This window comes from Lates calcarifer, linkage group LG9 (genome assembly GCF_001640805.2).
Source record: "Lates calcarifer isolate ASB-BC8 linkage group LG9, TLL_Latcal_v3, whole genome shotgun sequence".
In the NCBI taxonomy this organism is placed as follows: Eukaryota; Metazoa; Chordata; class Actinopteri; family Centropomidae; genus Lates; species Lates calcarifer.
In genome coordinates, this window is record NC_066841.1 from 12,733,027 (window position 1) to 12,752,139 (window position 19,113).

The 19,113-nt window shown below is 38.0% G+C and overlaps 1 protein-coding gene across 2 annotated transcripts in view; it reads right to left on the reverse strand.

Moving 5' to 3' along the window:
• The window catches only part of brinp1 (bone morphogenetic protein/retinoic acid inducible neural-specific 1), a 135,905-nt gene that overhangs the window by 51,391 nt on the left and 65,401 nt on the right, over positions 1–19,113 (reverse strand). For both annotated transcript variants that reach the window (XM_018662484.1, XM_018662483.2), the window contains one exon: positions 4,974–5,164. In XM_018662484.1, coding sequence (XP_018518000.1) covers positions 4,974–5,164 — 191 coding nt within the window. The remainder of the gene's footprint in view (positions 1–4,973; positions 5,165–19,113) is intronic.

Here is a 19,113-nt window from a genome sequence, read left to right on the forward strand (position 1 = left end):
TGGTTTTAAATTATTGTTTGAACTATTCTGATTATTGTTATGTTATTTGTAAATAAATCGGATATAATGAACAGCTCCTTAAACATTCTTGAAATCTGATTAATCTCGTAAAGTGTAACAACCACAGCACAGATAATGCATCATTATCTTGCTGCACCCTTGGTCAGTACCTCGCCGCAGGCATTAAAAAATAAAAGAAAATGAAATATATAAGGCGCAATATTCAGTGAAGACTGTCTCCATAAACATAAACAAAGGGTATTGTCACAAACAGTTTTTGTTCTCTAAGCTGTGTGTGTTGGCGCCCAGTGCTTCCGGACACCACAGGCACCATTGTTTTTGCCATGAAAAGAAGCCAAAGGACATTCAGATACAAACAAATAAGTAAAATGAAAAAAAGGGTCACACTTTATTTTGTTCTGTCCAGAAGTAATTTTGTAACTTGGGCTTTAGTTTTAAAAATGGGATACAGGACAGGTTTGCATAACCCAAAAACAGACACACTCAAAAAAGAAAAAAAAATGGTCAGAACAGTTGTTCTAACAGTGTTTGTTGGAAGCAAGGGCAAAGGTAGTGTGATGTTTCACTGTCCCACATTGTCTTAAAGAAGAGGTTGGGGTGAATGGCTGGACATAAAAAGTGTGTGACACAACACAAGAGGCCGCCGTACTTGTCCTCTATACCTACCCCAACAGTAATGTTTGTTTCTTTATAGGCCATCTTTCCCCAACCCTTAATCATGACCATGTTCTTTCTGTAACCCCAACATGTTGTATGCATTTTCTTCCTCAAAAAATTTATCAATTTCTACATTGTTTACTATTTTATAGTCTTCTTCTGCATTGACTTGCTTCTTTGCACATTACTGCCACCAAAAGCCATGAAATGGAATATTGTGAAACCACATTCCTGGTTCCAGATCGTGCATCATGTCATCCATGTGATCTTGCACATGGCTTGTACATCCTGGTGCACATGCACAATACAAATAAAACAAAGACCCACTTGTAAATATTGCTCCATAGCACCACTAGTGGCACCAGATTAGAAAACACTTGTATATGATGTTATTGAGAGACTCTTTTGTCATGCCTGTATAGGGAATCGATGGAATTAAATATGAATCTGACATAAAGTTTTTGTCATATCAGTACAGTATTAATCAATATGAAATAAAGAATTGGATAAAATAATGAATGAAGATGAAAAAACGTGGCTTTCATATTAATAGGATACTTCCAGAAAGGTGACTGACATATATTTTTCAGTGATTATCCATAGCCAGTAGTATTTCATTTAATTAATATTTCTCTCACACACTTGACGGACTACATCACCCCAATAATGTACATTTGCTAGTCTTAAGCAACCAGTAGGCTCATGATAGAAAAAGAAGTACATATCCTAGTTACACGACAATGGTTATGCACTGTAACCATTTCTATTGAGTTGAGAGGAGGGATCCTCTAATGGGGTTCTTCACACTTGACCACTCAACTTTACGTTGCCTGGGAGAAGAAGAATTCACTTCTTCTCTCTCAAGTGTATAATGACTCTTGAGACCACAACGAGTAGGTGGCTAAAGAGAGAATTGGCCTCTTCTTCTTACTTGATCACTAGTCTGGGGTGCACATTTATTGGTTCATATAACTGTGTTCTTTAATGGGCAATCCCAAGATTGAGATAAGAGTGTACTGACCCATAACTTGAAACAAAATGGCCTCAAGGTTAAAGATAATATGGTGATAACTCTGAGGTAGAGAAGAGGAGCCAGAGGTAAAAAAAAAATAATAATAAAAAGAATGAAACGAAAGAAATGCAGGGAGGAAATGGGAAAAAACATATGGTGATGCAATGCAGTGAGACTAAGAAGGAAGCTGTGGTTGAAAATGATACTGTGATTATTTCTGTGACTCATTTTTTTGTCCAATTCTAGCCACCTGCTGCATCTGTGGCAGTGGCATCCCTCCTAGCTTAGACACACTTAATTCTAGCTTCATATAATGTTTCAGCTAAATATCATGTGTCCAATTTCTAAAATAAGTGTTGCAGCATGAATCGCCTTACAAAGTGGTGTACATGTCATTGCAACTCTAACCCTTCACACCTGATATTCCTCTGCATTGTTTAGCAAAATTACCATAGCCTAGTGTTTGGCATAAAGTGGACTGCAAGATTTTTAAATGAAAGATTTCTTTTTTTGTGGTAAATGCTTAAGCATCAATGATCGTAGTTGGAGTATCAGTGCTGGCAAATTGTTGCTAAAATTGTTTTAATTTGTTCTGCAATTACTAGACAAAAGGAACTGGACAATACAGACTTGCTGTGTTCCAGCTTGTTTCTAAATACAAAGAATTTCCACACTATTCATAGGTTTAATAGATGTTTGAAAAACTAAAACAAATATAGCCCAATTAAACTTAGCTTAGCATGTGTTAAGATCCAAGCCTGTCTGTGCAGTGTTTGATTAAGGAGAGGAAAAACATGACATGAAAAGTATCATGACTGTTTCTCAAAGGCATTTGATTGTGAGATTTCAAAGCTACAAACATCATTTTTGGAACAACTGGAGCAACTACTTGGCAATGTTTCATGCATACAATTATATAATACAGGGTTTGAGCAAAAGAGCGGATTATCTTACTAATTATATCTTTAAAATGCAATTGGCAAAGTAATCACAGTTAGCTGCCTTCATGCGTCCCTCAGAGCTCAAGATAAGATAAGAGATTCGAGGGAGAAGCCATTTATATTTAGACTTGGACAGCAGGGGTGCTTAACTTTTATTTTGGGAAGTACATCCAAAATACTGAAATCATCCATTACATAAATGTATTCCTCTTTCCACAGTGAGTTTTTGTAACTGGAAGTTTATTGTGACGTTAAAAATATATTTGCTTACAATTGTGGGAATTTTTTGGGTGGTTATTACTATTATATTATGTAGTTATTGCCAAAAAAAACAGCTTTGAAAACAAACAAACAAGCGTTTCTGTACATGCTACAGCAGTTTCTGAAAGTGTCTGGCTATCTGAATGATACTAAGTGTTTCTGTTATTGTTCTTTAATTAAACAGTGCTTGTACATACATCAAAGCAATACATATGATAATCATCCTCCCGCATTTACTTGAAAGGCCCATAGGCACAAGTACTTATGAAGAGGATTATCTTCAGGTTTAATTTGGCATGTACAGAAAAATGCAATTACCATATGTATGACTGTGATGGTCTCTCAGTGTTGTGATTGAAAGTGGAGCTGGGTTGTAAGATTCTTGCGCATTCATGGTGCAGATTCAAAACATACATTTCTTCTTGGAGAAGTGTCAGAGAATCGGCATATTGTTTTCACATTTGGTCATATCTAACCATTGCAAGAAAAAAACACACTGTGTGGGTCTAAATGTTGCTAAATTTTGAATTTATGTTTTTTGTCATTTTTGATTTTCCAGCTGAAGTGTGGTAGAGCTGAAATACATACCCATGATGTGTACAAAGTCACTGTTAAACTCAATATGACATGATGTTTATACAGTATGTGGATCAGTTGACTAAGACACCAAGTGACCTGGATTTTCTGTGTCCGAAATATTTGACGCATTTTAAGTGTTTTCACCCACTTTTTCTTCTTTAAACTTATTCTTCATCAAAAAGTGATTTAATTTAACTTCACTTTTGATTGTTACCCTGTAACAATTTATATATAGCACCTGCATTTGGCGCAGTATCTGTATTGTTTCAGGTACAAAGAAACTATTCATTGAAAGTCTGACTCCTCTTTATTTGGTGGACAGCTTCCAGCTGGCAGCCACAGCTTGCTTCCACATTTTTGCAGAATGTGAGAATTCACATTATTCCTATGATGTTACGGTCTGTTTTGCATTTTCACTTATCAAATGTTCCCACACACGTTGACGGGGGATGAGGTGTGGTGACCGTGGATATCAGATAGCCCTGACATAGCTTTGATGCAAGTTTTGGGTCACTGTCCTGCTGGAAAATCCACTTAAGCACAGACGAGATGGAATACTTTTGCCGAACAGAGTGATGCTTCTGTTTAGTCAGTGTGGAGCTGATCCTGGGAAGGGACACCAAGCACAGACGGCTGACCTATCTAAACGTAGGTCTTACATCCTCTTAAGTTGTCATACATTCTCAACTTTTGTTGTTGAACTAAAATGCTGAATGTTCAGACTTGTCGTCAAAGTAGCAATTTGGAAAACTACTACTAATGCTGGGCTTTCTTTTTCCATTTGGCTTTGCTTTATGGATGCAGATGCAGCTCTGTCTCAGAGATAAAATGGTCCAGTAACTCTACTGGCCTTTCACAGTAGTGACTTCAAGATCGCCCAAGTCTTGCTTCTGAGTACAGAGTTATTTATTTGTGAGATTTTCTCCCGTCTGCTTTGTCCTGCACCCCTTGTGATGTAGCAGCAGTTTTTGCTGTGGGAGAGTTTTTCAACACCCCGGAGAACAACTCGGCCCCAAACTGCTTCACTGAGCTGTTCTGACATTGTTGCAAACAGGCAGATGAATAATCCAGGACACAGCGGTGTTGCGGTTTCACGGTCTAATCATATGGGGTCATTGAATTGTGATATTTATTTGTACAAATGAAATATTTATTTGTCTTTTTTATAGTCTGCTGCATTTATTATCTGGGACTGATAATTATCAGTTAAAGGAAAATGAACCAGCTTTTGAATTATTAATATTCATTATGTTTAATTAATAAAATTCACATTAAACTTTGATATCAGCAGTTTAGTACCTGGCACAACTTTGAAATGCAAGTCATATTTGCAGCCTGAGAAATTTATTTTGTGAAACAAGCCTCCCCAACCTCACTCATAAAGTAACTTCACTGACATGAAGCATGTAAGCAAACCATGTGTAAAAAGCATTTAAAACAGTGTGTAAAAGCTGTTAATCAAGCATGGGAGTGAGCAAATGAAACCAGTGAACCTCTCTTACCTCCCAGGGTGGCTGAGATGAGAATGTGGGTTCCATATTTCTTAATGATGGTGTCGATGAACTGCTGAGTGGTGGGTCTGCGGCCCAGCAAGCGTACGCTGCGCTGGAACTCAGGCATGAGCGGCACGGGGTTGCGGATCAGGTCCCGTCTCTCAATTGCCGTGTTCCTCACCTTCCAACGTGCAAATTCCCTGACAACCACAGAAAGAAAAAAAAAAAGCCTGCTCATACCAAAACCACTTAGTATACAAAACCACACAATCAACAATGAAAGGAAAACAGTATTAATTACAGTGTGGTAACGCATTAATTAGCCAGACTCTATCTCACCAAATGCATTTGTGGGAAAACAATACACAGCTGGTGGTGCACACTGTGGCCTAATCTGTCAGATGATTAAGATGATTTAAAAAAAACAGAGTATTTTTAACAGTTTACAAAGCAGCTCTCATTTCTCAGATCTGAAAATTCATATTAAAAGTTACTTTTATGACAGTAAGGAACAATAGCACACATCTTTAATGAGTCTGATGATGAACGCTTTATATTTTGTTGTGTTCCTTAATGCTGTGTTCACTCAAAACCACTGTTTTTTGGATTGTAATTTGACCAGTGTCCTCTGATGTCTGCGAGGTAATTTTCTCTGTATTGTGCTCTGACTTGAATCTCAAGGAAGAACACTAAAACCCATGAGGAAATATATTAACCATTTCTTCAACATGCTAAACTGCGAGCTCATTCTACCCTTGTTGCGTTCGACTGCAGTCAAAGATATACTTCACAGCATGGATGTGGATGTGGATCCCTGCAAAATATTTGTGCGGATGTTCATGATGTTTGCTTCTGTACCCGCTGAGACACACATCAAGAAATCATTTCCACAAACAGACATTACAGGCATCTCTGTTACTCTGAGGGTTACAGAAAAAAAAAAAAAAAAAACACCAAATAACCCTGCCCCTGCGGATAAAAACACACGGGTTTCTTGAGATGTGTGAAATGCAAAAGAAGACACTGTTATATTGAATCAGAGGCTAAAGCCTAGCATATCCAGGAACTGAAAGTCGGTGATTAGGCATTGATGTTAGTAGGTTTCTTTGTGTGGGTGAAATTGTCAGTATGGAGGGTTGCGTACAAATTCTTGTTGCTGTGATTTTCATCATCACCTGTTTTCTCTGTCAAATGCAGAAAGGTTTTTATTTCTATGTGTACTACGTATGCTCATGCTCTCACCTGAGAGGTGTGAGTATGCATAGAAACAGATGCATACATTCATATGGTGTGAGTATAGACAAGCATACACTCTCCACATTACTGAAATGACTTCCATTAGACAATAGACAGGGGAAAATGTAATTTCCTAATTACTGACTGATAGTTTTAAAAGCATTTCCTCGGAATTAGATTTATATTGAATTTATATTCATTTAATGCACAATATTGTATATGAATGATGAGTCCAATTAGAGTAAGTCTGTGACTTAAAGTGCAACAGATAATCTATCAGATCACGCACAAACAAAAGGTTTCATCATCTCAATAGTTTCACTTTAAAAGCCTGCTCTAACTGAAATCTATGCTCTGGTCAATAAAAGCAGATACATTCAAAATAAAAATTAAACAACAAACAGATGCAGAAAAATGTTAAATGCACACACACACTCACTCCACAATCCAAACCAACTATGCTTAGAAGATTTGAGTTATAATTTGAGCTTTTTGAATATTGCATTTTAATCCCACTAAAATATGTATTTAAATCATTCTTGAGGAAATCAAATAGAGGTTTGCTCTTTGCCCACTTAACGTCATGGAAAAAACAGAGCAATAACAAAACAACAAGGGGATTTAAAAAGGGGATTTTTCTTGTTCTTGTTATTATCAGAAAATAGAAGCCAGTGCCTTTTCCAGATGGACTTTCAAGATTCCTTTGTCATCAAGAAATCATCATCAAGGTTCTGACATAATTACTTGTGAAAAACATATTTCAGGGCGATAGGGCAACTGAATAAACATAATGATATTAGAGGCAACTGTACAGCCTCAAGTTGATTGAGATTAACTCTATGAATCAATAAAGTTCTTCAGTTAAACAGTTTTTTCACTGTTACTGTCACTGATACTGTTGGTGGGCATCTATGTTCATAATGAGCAACTTTCAGAACATTAACTGCAATGAAAACATACCAAGAAACACTAAAGTAGCTAAAGTAAAAGAGACCTAGCAGTTAGTTAAGGCACATAACATGCACACAGTAACAGTAAAAGTTTTGTTAACTCCTTGACTCATTACCCCAATAACCCTAACCCGCCTACCCCTAACCCAAACTCTGCCAGCACCCAGGTGGGTGCTAATAGGTTAAGACATTATGACAGACCCAGCAGCACCACTATCGCCCCACAAAAATGATTTTTTTATTTTTAAAAAGTAAGCAATGTGGATAAAAGCCACAGCACTGTGCAGTTATAACGGCTTCATCCAAAGCTTTCCCCCGAGTATTTTCCTTTCCAGCCCCAAAGGGCTCCTTATAATGATTCAGCCACGAATAGGTGGGTCCCCTCAAATTGATTGGTTACTTAGTTTGAATTCTCTGACACACAGTCAGCGATGTGTCAGTCTGCCTGAGCACAGCTTGACGGCAGCACTTTTTAATGCTCTATTCAGCACTCTATATTAGCATTTAAAGTTTGGTTCCTTTCTGCCAGGGGGACTGTTACGTAATCACACAACTTCACAATGTAGCCAGCATTTCAAAGGTAATATCTTCACAGCTCCCTTAAAGGAGAGGAAAGTTTACTGCCAGACAGCAGTTAAGAAGTGAACATATAGCATTGGAATGAGTGAGCGAGTGCTTGTAATTTGGCAATACAGATTTTCACAACTGACAGGAAAACTTCTGCGTTGCCTTTTCTTTACTTTCTAATCACAGAGTAATGTTTTGCAACCAGCAATTCAATAAATGCTTCTGTGGCAGATTTGCAGAAGTCTTCCCTTTGAGAACTTTGCAATCCCTCAATGTTGCAAAGACACAAGTTCTCATCTGGCGGGACAGGGCTCACCACTCACACTGGTACATGCTGATTCAGCTTCCATTCCTGTTCCATGGCTTAGCTTTGTAAGAGGTACACGTTGCTGTTATTTCTGAAATCGGGAGCAAACATTCAAGCTGCGAGAGCTGCGAGAGACTTTTAGATTTGTAGCAGATGTACCAGAATTTCTCTCTTTTCTTTCTTTGCCCCGGCTCTCACTGTATTCTCCTCTACCACTATCTGCCTTCCTTGGATATCAATTCATTTTCATTGAATCCTCCTCATGGCTCCGTCACTGCCAATTATTATATAAAACTTTATATGGCAGCCATATGTACTTGGACCCCTCTGCCCCAGATTAGGCATGCCAGCAGATGGAACCTGCGACATGATTCAGTGCTTTACTTCACAGCTCCAAGACCGGTTTAATGACCTATCAAACGAAGTTAAGAGGAGATAAATGGCATTGCCGCTGCATAGGAGGAAAATGGGAACATAGGTGATTATTGCTTTATGGTGTTCAAGTAACTCGTGTGGGAGGGTGGGTACATTACATTTGCCTGGAAATGTCTGTGACCTAAAGAAAATATAGGATACAATATATGGATGTGGACAACCATAAAGAAATACTTAATTCATTTATTAATACTTACTGTAAATGACACTGACAACCTTTTGCTTATATATTTAATGGTGAAGCCTTGTACTGCTGTGTGTTGGGTCCATATGCAGGGACGATATGCACTGCTTGATCCCACACATTCATGTAGTCTAACAAGCAACATTTTGGCATTTTGAACAAAGAGTTTGCTCGATGATAAAGGATTTCTTTTTTTCTTTGAAGAATCAGCTAAAGTCGGTTAATCCCTCAGTGCCCTCATTGAGACCACCATTTCATCAGATTCCCTTCCAGTGTTTGTCTCCGCACAGTTTAGTTGCGTAAACATGAACAGTGGTTGCTAGGAAATGCATTATTGTAATCATTGTAAGCCAACTCCCTCGTCTCACATAGATCACAATGAGAATGTTTTTCCACCAGAGATCATTTGCTCTAATGAATGTACTGGTAGCTCTATCATGTCTGCCTCTATTTTAGACCTTAATAAAGAAAAGGCCTGAAGAAAAGTAATGTTAGGAGCAGACTGATTGTAACAAAATGTACTGGGTTTTTTTTCCACCTTGTGCTTTGACTCTATACCTGACTCACTTATTACAGAGCAAAAGCAAGAAAAGTATCAAACTCTTCAAAGAGAGCCTGCATCAAGGCAACCAGAGGAAACTCAAGGCAAGAGTGTCAAAGTCAACACTTGAGCAATAAAGCCAGTAAAAGTTGCATTGATTTGCTTTGGATTTTTTATTTTTTTTTGCCTGAAATATTCACATGAATTGTATACAGTGTCTTGTGTCTATGGAACTGTCTGTCCTTGTTAGAGCCAAATTACCAAGAATGCTCGTGACTTGAAAGTCATCTTTTGAGGATCAACTGGATGCAAAATGCAATGTATAACTGAGGTGGCAGAATGAAAACAAATTAAAAATTTATCAGAAAGCATTAACACATTTCTGCCAGTGTCCCAGTTTTATTATTTTGGATTAATTGATGTTTACAAGGGGTGTAACGATTCATTCATTGCATCAATGCGTCAACTGTAAATTATTCCAACTCAACTGCATCATTCCGCTAAAAGAAATTAGTAGGATGAATTACTCTGACTTCAGTAATGATCAACTTAACAAGTTGCTGTCTGACATAGTTTTTTTGAGTGGCGTGGTCCGCCATATTCGTACTTTGGATTCCGATTGCCTACGTACACACAAGGGATTCACAGGGAACAAAGCATGTATGTAATCAAACGTTACTGTTTGTAATTTTATTGCACTGATAGCAGCATCATTCTTTACTGTTCACTCTCCTAACGCTGCAACGCAGTTGTGTTAAGTTATCGCTGATGCAAACTGGACATTTCCTACTAACACTGGTTCACATTAAAAGTGTTGGGATAGGAAACACTTTAATTTGTTTTTACTGTGAAACAGTCTCAGAAAAATGCGATGTATTTGTCACTCTGGTTAAAGCTGACTGTGATCGTTCATCAAAAATGTTTCCATAGAAACAGGAAACCTGTCATTTTCTGTATTTTTTTTTGTCAGACGATCAGTTTTAAACATTGTACAGATTGATGGAACAGGACAAAAGAGCCACAGCAAGGTGTTCGATAAAGAGTTACAGGTGACAGGCTGCACAACTCCAACTCCTTAGTAAGGTAACTGACTTCACTGTTGTGCCCTGCTGCTGTGTGGGGAACTACTCCCACCATGCCGAGCAGGGAATCAGTTTGCAAGCGGTTTCTTTGGCTGCACTGTAAACACACACACCAAGTGGTAACATTTGCTCTTCTGTTGTATTTTTGACAAAGTATCTACTGAAAGAGTATTTGCTGCCATCAGAATTCGGGGATCTGTACACATGTTGTTACCACTTGTAACCATGGGTGTTGCCAAATAAACCAGGACTGAAACCTTAAGGATTATAACTAAAATAAGGCGGCACAAAAAGAGCATGTACCAAATCACCAGCTTGTTTCAGTACTTGTTGGTAACCTCTTTCATTAGACACAATCTGCAGCAGTATTACTGTATGTTTAAATCCTTAAGAAGTACATTTTAATCCTATACAACCTAGTCCCACTGTAAGCTATCCACTCCCACCCACAAACTCCCTGCCAGTGATGAAATGTTGGATAACTCTTTCTATGAAGCCCAAATGTATCACAGTATTATTTTGAATAACTGAATAATTGCTTAGACAGCACATTTTGTATGAGTTATCAGGTGTTATGAGTATCATACTCTCTGTAACTATAATGGATGGAAAGTGTGACTATGGCGTGTCATAACACCTTCCAGGCAGCATGTTGTCTGCTTCAATTAGAGTTGGGCTGTATTGACACCCAGTGAATATTCCCTAAAGCTCTGACAGGGGCAGGAAACGACCATCATACAGTGTGTCACCACAGGCACTTTGTTGATCCTGAAGCCGAAGCCCAGATTAAAAAAAAAAACCCTGAGAGAGCATGACAGACATTCAAAGTGGAAGTGTGGTGGCACGGAGCAAAGAGAGGCGCAGTTCGGTTGAGAGAAAATCTCTAATTAATTGAGTGGGGAACCAGCTCGGCAGGAGGATGCGGAGACAACATATTCTTATGGCGCCTCATAAATGACATCAAAAAACAATAAAAGCAAGAGTGTCAGTGAATTACAGAACTTGTCATACTTGGCTCCTTGTTTACCTCTTGTCCTCCTCTCGTACTGTATCAAAGTCCTTACAGTCAAGTAGCCTACATTACATATTTGGAAGGATATGCTGTTCAGTTACAGCTTGATCCTCTGACAGTCTGTGGTAAAAAATCATGCATATCTGACAAAAAAGCCTGTGTCATTTTCTCTTTACTTGAAGCAAACAGCAACCATTTATGATGAAACAAACTAAATAAAAATGTTACATCTAGCTATAAACATGTTAGTGTTATCAAAACACTCTGACTTTATTTGAAGCAGACTAGATGCTGTCATAAAGGGCGCAGTGTGACACTCAGCATTTTACAAGGAAGATTTAAAGGATGCACCTGCTGTAGAAAAAAGTGATTTGAGAACAAAACAAGGCCAAAATAAATCTTACAACATCTTACTCATCTCCTGCAGTGACTACAGATGCTTAACACTGTAGTGTTTAATAATAAATCAGGATAGTGTTAATAAAGCAGTATTTGGTGGATATTTACATCTGCCCTAAATATACAGAACTTCGGTTTGATCTTTTTCAAGTGCAAAAGACGTTTCTTTTATTTTGACAGTACTGTTGTTGCTAACACCCAAAGGTCATCTTGTGTTTTGTCGTTTGTTAGTTGTATGACAGATATTTACTAAAAGTAGCAGAAACATTTCTGTCTGTTGTGTTTCAACTTGCAAAAGAGTCATGACTGAGCTCATTTTATTGAGCATGTTGGGCTTGTAGTTACTGGACTGAATTGCGATTTTAATAATTTGTAAAAGGGAAAATAAACTTCATAAATCAACCACTCATGTTCTGTACATCCTGTACCCATCTGGAGCTTACATTGATTCTTTTTCCACACAGACTGTGTCAGAGAATTGATGGATCAAGTCTGTTGTAATTGAACAGTCTGGTGGTTTATGACTAATTATAGTTAGTGTGATATGAAAACCACACATTTAAGATACAAACTACGAACAAGAATGTAAAAGCTGCGTTGAGCAAAAAATATCCTAAAGGGGCATTTCTTTATTTTTAGACTCAAACTTTTAATTTATATATAAACATACAATATTCATCATGCTAAAAGTCTCACTATACTCAAGGATACAATATTTATCCTGCTGAAGTCACACCTGGATGTTTAATTTAGAGTTACATTATTTGGTAAACCCTGACATCCACTGAAAGTCTCCACAGCCAGTCCTGGAGTCATCGAGTTCAGCACACCACCTTTCACTCAGTACGTGTTTCATATCTGGTAAGTCAGTCAGCCCATATTCTTATTATAGATATTTGAATTTTTAAAATAAGGGACAAAATGAGAGAAAAACTCATGTTTGCGCACTGGATAGCTGCCAGTCACTGTGGTGTATGAACATGGCTTTACGCGAATCTGAAACCCAATGCCGTAGGCTAAGAGAAGAGTCAGTGGAATCAGCGGTGCAGGGCGCTTTATATGACATGTTTGATATATATATATATATAGAAGCTTTTTCTAAACCACATATATGACTCAATGTTTTTAAATCTACCTGAAGAATCTGTGTTTCTGCTTCAAGAGCAGGTGTCTTCATGGTCCCTGTGAAATGTAAAACTTCACTGAGTGTGTTCTGGTTTTGGGAGAAGTGTCTGCTCCTCCTGTGTGTGTGTGAGGAGGAACAGACAGCATTGGTTTTCATGCTTTGATGAAGGATGAACCTTTCATTTTAAGTCATTTGTTCCACCACTTGTTTGTTAGAGATGACTTAACTAATGCTTCAATTGCTGGTTGAGGAGGATATGATACAACAACATCACTTTTGAACTATCTACTTGAGTCAAATTTATTGTCACGTAACAAAAAACTCCAGAGGGGTAACGGGCCATTTCCAACAGCCAATCAATGAAGCAGAGACATCAGCTGCCATCTATCTAATCCTTGCCCTGAAAGTGTAAGTTTGTGAGCACAGCAGACAGTTTTGTATGTAAAGAGGAAATGCTCTCTGTGAGAAAGGACTGTGACACATACTCTGGAAAGTCATTCACCACCTCCACAGTTTCTGTATTTATAAAACTATTTTAACATAATATAGTGGCACAGAAGCAGCGCTTATGCTAATGGACCACTGCTCTGATTAGCATAGACATAATGATCCATCAAAACGACCATTAAAAAAAAAAAGCACAACAACGGAAATAACAGTGAGCTCTCTATCCACTCTCAGTGAAAGCAGACCATGACATAGGCGGGTTCTGTTCTTTTTTGGGGGGGCAAAATTGAGACTGGATGCTTAATCACAGTGAGAGAGCGGTAGTAGTGAAGTGGACTACATCCTTTCAGCTCCTGTGTTGTATTCACTTACTCACTCTACCCTTTCGCATTTTTAACAACATTTTTTTAAAGTGGAGGTGTGAAGAGAGATGAGGAAGTCAGGAAACTAGCTCCTGGAGAGGTGGAAATAATTCTTGTGACATGGACAGACTGGAAATAAACCTACACAAGTCTGAACTCTCGATTAATGCACCTTTTTTTCAAGGAATGATAAGGGTTTGGTAATACAGTATGAGCCAAATGACTCCGGGTAGAGAGGGATTATCTTCACCATGATGATTTCATTTGTCTATGGTCATAATACTATCTTATTAAAATTAATTAGAAAATGATCCTACACATGGGGATTCTGCATTATAGCATCCTACAATATTTACAAAAGCCCATTAAACATTCCTGAGACATCATTGATTGAATCTTTGCCACACTGATCTTTACAGAGCCATGTTCATCTGACTGATAGTGGTGCACCATCAGGGTCTCAACAGAAAATGCTGGCAAGCTGCTAGGACTGGGGGAGACTTTGATCCAATAATGGTAATTCCCCCATGAATGACTTTGAGAAGCGATTTTGTCTTCCCACACAGTATTGACTTATTCCCTTTCATTGTGTACATGGTGTACCCACACAGAAACAGCACTGCATGATCTCATCTACTTAGATATCTTTTCATGAATGTAAGAAAAATGTTATTACATCTAGACCACCATGTGGCACAGCAGGTTTTATGAATGCCCACTTACGTGTTGCATTTCAGAGGCTGCCTCCTTAGAGGAACAACTTGTCAAGGCTACCAACAAGAGGCGCCCGTGATTTACATCGTGCAGTAGCTTTTTCATTTGTCCAGTTCATGTGATTTACCAGTGACCGATGAGCGCCACAGGGCGAACACCTGGTAAATAAAACCTCATTCAGGTTGTCCTCGACTTTATGAGGACAGACTGCACCATTACCAAATGGCATACTATTGATCCTGACATAGTAAGGAGTGCAAAGGATACAGCGCTTGTAAAGTTAGGCAAAAAAAGTGCAATTTTTCGACTGAATTGGAGTCTAATGGAAGGTTAAGCTTTGCTGACCCATTTACTGAAAAGCAGAAAAGATGATGATTTTGAAGGATGTAGTGCCTGAAATGGCACGCAACCTCTGGAGTCACACAAGTCATCAGTTCTTATCTAATTTAGTTTATCACTCAATGTATGCCCCTACCTTCAAAAAAAAAAAAAAGAATCCAAGGTACAATTCTGGCAAAAAAATTTAAAAGGCCTTTAATTTGGCTATGCCATGGTGAAATTCATAAAAGCATATGTCTTATCTTGCTGTGAGTGGTAATCTGTAAATGACATGACAAATGACATTGCTTTGTCTAGATTTAGAATTCTTTAATTCTAGGTAACTCTATATTATACACAGTTTGCTCTTGAATTGACATTTTGTTTCTCTTGATTCTCTTGTTTTGTCCAAACCAATCAGTAGCAAATGACATAGGGCCACATGTATTTTCATTTTCAGTTAAGACTTAAGTAACCATAAGAGGTTGCAGTTAAATTTATTTTAAAGATCAAAGAAATATGTTGAATAAAGGAGGATTATTTCTATAAGTGGACCATTCTTAATCACAATGCCCTGACTGGCTCAGTGTTTTCCCAGCCAGTGACAATAACTGTCAGTGGGGAAAACACCAAACCTGTATACACTGCTAGACAAATCAGAGATGTGGGCGGTGATTCAGAGGTCTGGAACTAGGCTTGCATTTTCTATCAAAGCATTTGTTTTAGCTCACAGGGCAATTGGAGTATTTTTCTGAGCCGCTGTGAAAGAGGGACCAGTGCCACGTCTGGAGAGAAAGTCATGATTGGAAAGTTTGTCTTTCTGACAAGTAAAGGTTGTACCTCTGTGATTTGAATAAACAAGAGCAGACTTAACTATCTCGGAGCAACCACGCAACTGGATTACTCTCATAATTTTTAACTGCATTACATAATGCACACCCATGTTCTCCGGAGGATAGTAATAATGGTTTTTCTTTGGGAAAGGCCCCCATAATCTGAGTCCTAAGAACCCTTGTTCCTGTGCTGCCACAGCATTATGCAGCAGCTTGACAGAATGAAAGAAAAAAAAAAGAATCCAGGCCTTTCATGGTAATAAGGAGGCAAAGCACGGTAATAAATCAAACAGACAGAGATACAATTGAAATCCTGTATGAATTTCAGCCACCGAGAACCATTCAAAATATTATAGAATGAATCTTAATCCTATGCTCCAGTGCACAGAAAGGGACTAGGCAGAAAGAGGTGGGATGTTATTTTGGTTGGCCTGAGCTGTTTGCCCGTGCTTGTTTTATTTATTTTCACTTCAATTCTGGCATGGGCCAGATTTCTAAACACAGCAGTGTAAATAGTGCAGGGAATCAGAAGGGCTGTTTTGAAATTCTGTTATAGTGCTACTGCTGCTGCTAAAATAAAAAAAATAAAAAATTAAAAAAGGTAGATAACATCAGCACAGGGGCCATGTAAAAATATCCTAGCAACTGTTCCAAGCTAATGGGTTTAGATAAAAGTAGATGTGTGTTAACATCATAAATTGTGTTAGATTCACTGTCAATGCCCTCATGTGTCTGTCAAGTTAATGATGGTAGTGTACACAATCTCTGTCAGAGATAGTCGCATAGTTTTCATCAAATGTAGAAAAATTCTGTGTCCTTGGATGCACCATAAAATATGATCTCAAACAGAATGAGTCTATCTTAGAGATGATAGTCTTACTTATAAGGGACTACAAGTAGAGGCTATTTGATGAACTGGGCTGTGGGCTATAATAGTGTTGCTATTCCTGCCAGAATTATAGGTTCTTTGGCACAATGCTGTCAACCAAACTGTCCTAGTGTGTAGCAGAAATGCCCCCCACCCAACTAAACAACATCTTTCCAAGTTGTGACGTCGTGCTTGATGCCTGCAGAGTCCCATCTGTGTAAAATGGTGGCATCAGTCCGGTAATGACCATACTGAAGAGGATGCGAAGGACAGGATGCGAAGGAGGGACAGACAGGGGAGAGCAGACAGTGAAAGAATCACTTGTGCAAGAAAGGATTATGTCAAAGTAACTGTGATGTACAAGATCAACCCGTAGAAACAGAAACAGAAACACCGCCTTTAATCTTACAGTGTGAGGGCTTAGTTTGGGTAGATTTTTTGATTTGTGCTGCCAACGTTTGTATGAGCTGGCAAAACCCAATTTTACAGTTTCTCTTTTGAAAAAGTTTTATTGTTTTTCTCAGTAAAGAAAGGTATCTACAGAGGTAGAGAAAGGTAGAAAGAATGAAATGATTCTGTGAATAAATTTCCTTTCCATTTACTGCACTGCTGTTCCCATCAAGCTTTTCTGAAGGTCTTTTGGCTGGGTCATCATATTATTTAATTTTGCGTCTGCAGAAAATGGACTGTCCCCATAAGAAATCCTCAATGGGCTCAAGTGAAGGCAATGAGGAAATAAACAGCATCAATTTAATTGATAACAGAATAATGCAATAAAATATGCTCAATTATAACACAACACAAACTTCTGAGTTTTTTCCTGCAAATTGCTACATGTTAAAAATTCATACAGTGAAGCTACAATACTTCATCCAAATATATTTAAAAACTTTATGTACCACAATACCAAAAAAAATTCTACAGACTCCATATATTCACTTGTGAGCATCTTCGTTATTAACCATTAATTAGAGCGTATCAGCAAATGGAACGTGATTGCCTAAATGGAATATGATTGCTGGCATAATAGCTTTGTTAGTGCACTCTGTAATTGTGATGAGGCAATGAAATGAAAATGGATCTAATCAAAAACAATCTCTTAATTCACTTTAATCTCAAGAATTTGATGGGACATGGTGCCGGAAGCAAATGCACGGGTGAGTGACACGAGCATGTGTTTGGATCTAATTAAGTGTGTAATGTGAGAAGTTCTGCTGATGAACTAGTCTGACTGTGTGGGCAAGCGCTGAATGAAAATTATTATGAGCCTATACACAACAAATAATGGGATGAGAGTCTCTGAGATGCATTCAAGTGAAACCCGGAATTATACGGAATCTTAAAATATCTTGGAAGTCTTCTCTCACAAAGGGGAGGGCCTGTGGATTAATGATCACCTCGAAAATATCATTCACATTGTGCTTTCAAAAGCAAGCGCGCTACAGAAGATTATTCCATCTATTCTCATAGGCTTCTATCTCACATGTAAAGTCCTTCCTGTATTCTGTATATTGTTCACAGTTGATGAAACACTTCATCACCCTCTGTGCCCTATAATGAAATCACAAACAATACTCTCCCATTCTACATATATTGAAAAAAACGACCAAGGTCAAAGCATTCATGCAGTAAAAAAAGAAAGCACTGCTATTGTCAGTGCCTTAGATGAAGCTTATTGTATATCATCTATTTGCTGATGAACTCAATTTGCCCTGTAATAACTGTCAGTCATACCCCAAATAAAACAGCATTATGTTGATGATTTCTGTGTACTGTATTTGCTGTGAGTATAATGACTAAAATAAAAACCAGCCCTTTCAATGCAATCCCCGTCATCTTTTTATCTACTAGAAACAAAGCTTATTAACATTTACTTCACTGCCTTTAATACTCACATTGTATGCCGCAATGAGATCAAATTGGAAAAAGTACATTTGTTAAATATTTTTTGGCAGTCGGATTAATGAAAAGATCTGTTTTGTCAACTTGTTGAGAATTTGCAATAAAAACTGTGAAGAGTGCTGAGGCAAATAAGATGCTTGATTTCAGCACCTTGGACAAAGAGAGTTTTCTCACACAAAGGAACCTTTGGAAAAGTGCTATTCATGGGATCATTTTTTTCACAAGCTGTATTAGAAAGCACTTGTCAAAGAAAAAAGAAAAAAAAGGATGCCCCTTTCCAGTTTGAGATTTGCTGTGCGCTTAAAGTCAAAGATTCAATACAAAACAAAGTGATGCATCTTTGTCTGGTAATATCGGAGCTTAACATCCGCTCCTAAGGCACTAAATGCATACGGACGAAGACGACGTGTGTTATTATTATAATTATTCAAGAAATCTAATATTATCAAAAGCTCCAGATCAAGTGAGTAAGTGGACTTTGAGTTGAGATTGTTTTATCAGCTGCTGTTTTTTCACAGTTAAGCTCAACTTTTAAGTCTGTTGAGGACAGAACATTTCCAGACTATTTCTACACTTCTGGTGATCAAACTCTAGTTGTTGGACATCATGTCAGAAGTATTATAAAGGATACAAGCATGCACAAGTCAGTAATAATCTATAATATCATTGCTGCTTCACTGCTTCAAGTCTGAAAATGAGAAACATGTCATTACTTGTTAAACCCACTTATCAGGCCGTGGCTGTGCGAGCCCCTAGAGATCAGAACAACCTTCCTGAAGATATCAGGCCGGCTAACTCTGTGCCCTCTTTCTGAAACTCCCTTTATATATACTACACACTTTTCACTAAAAGAAAAATGATGTAAT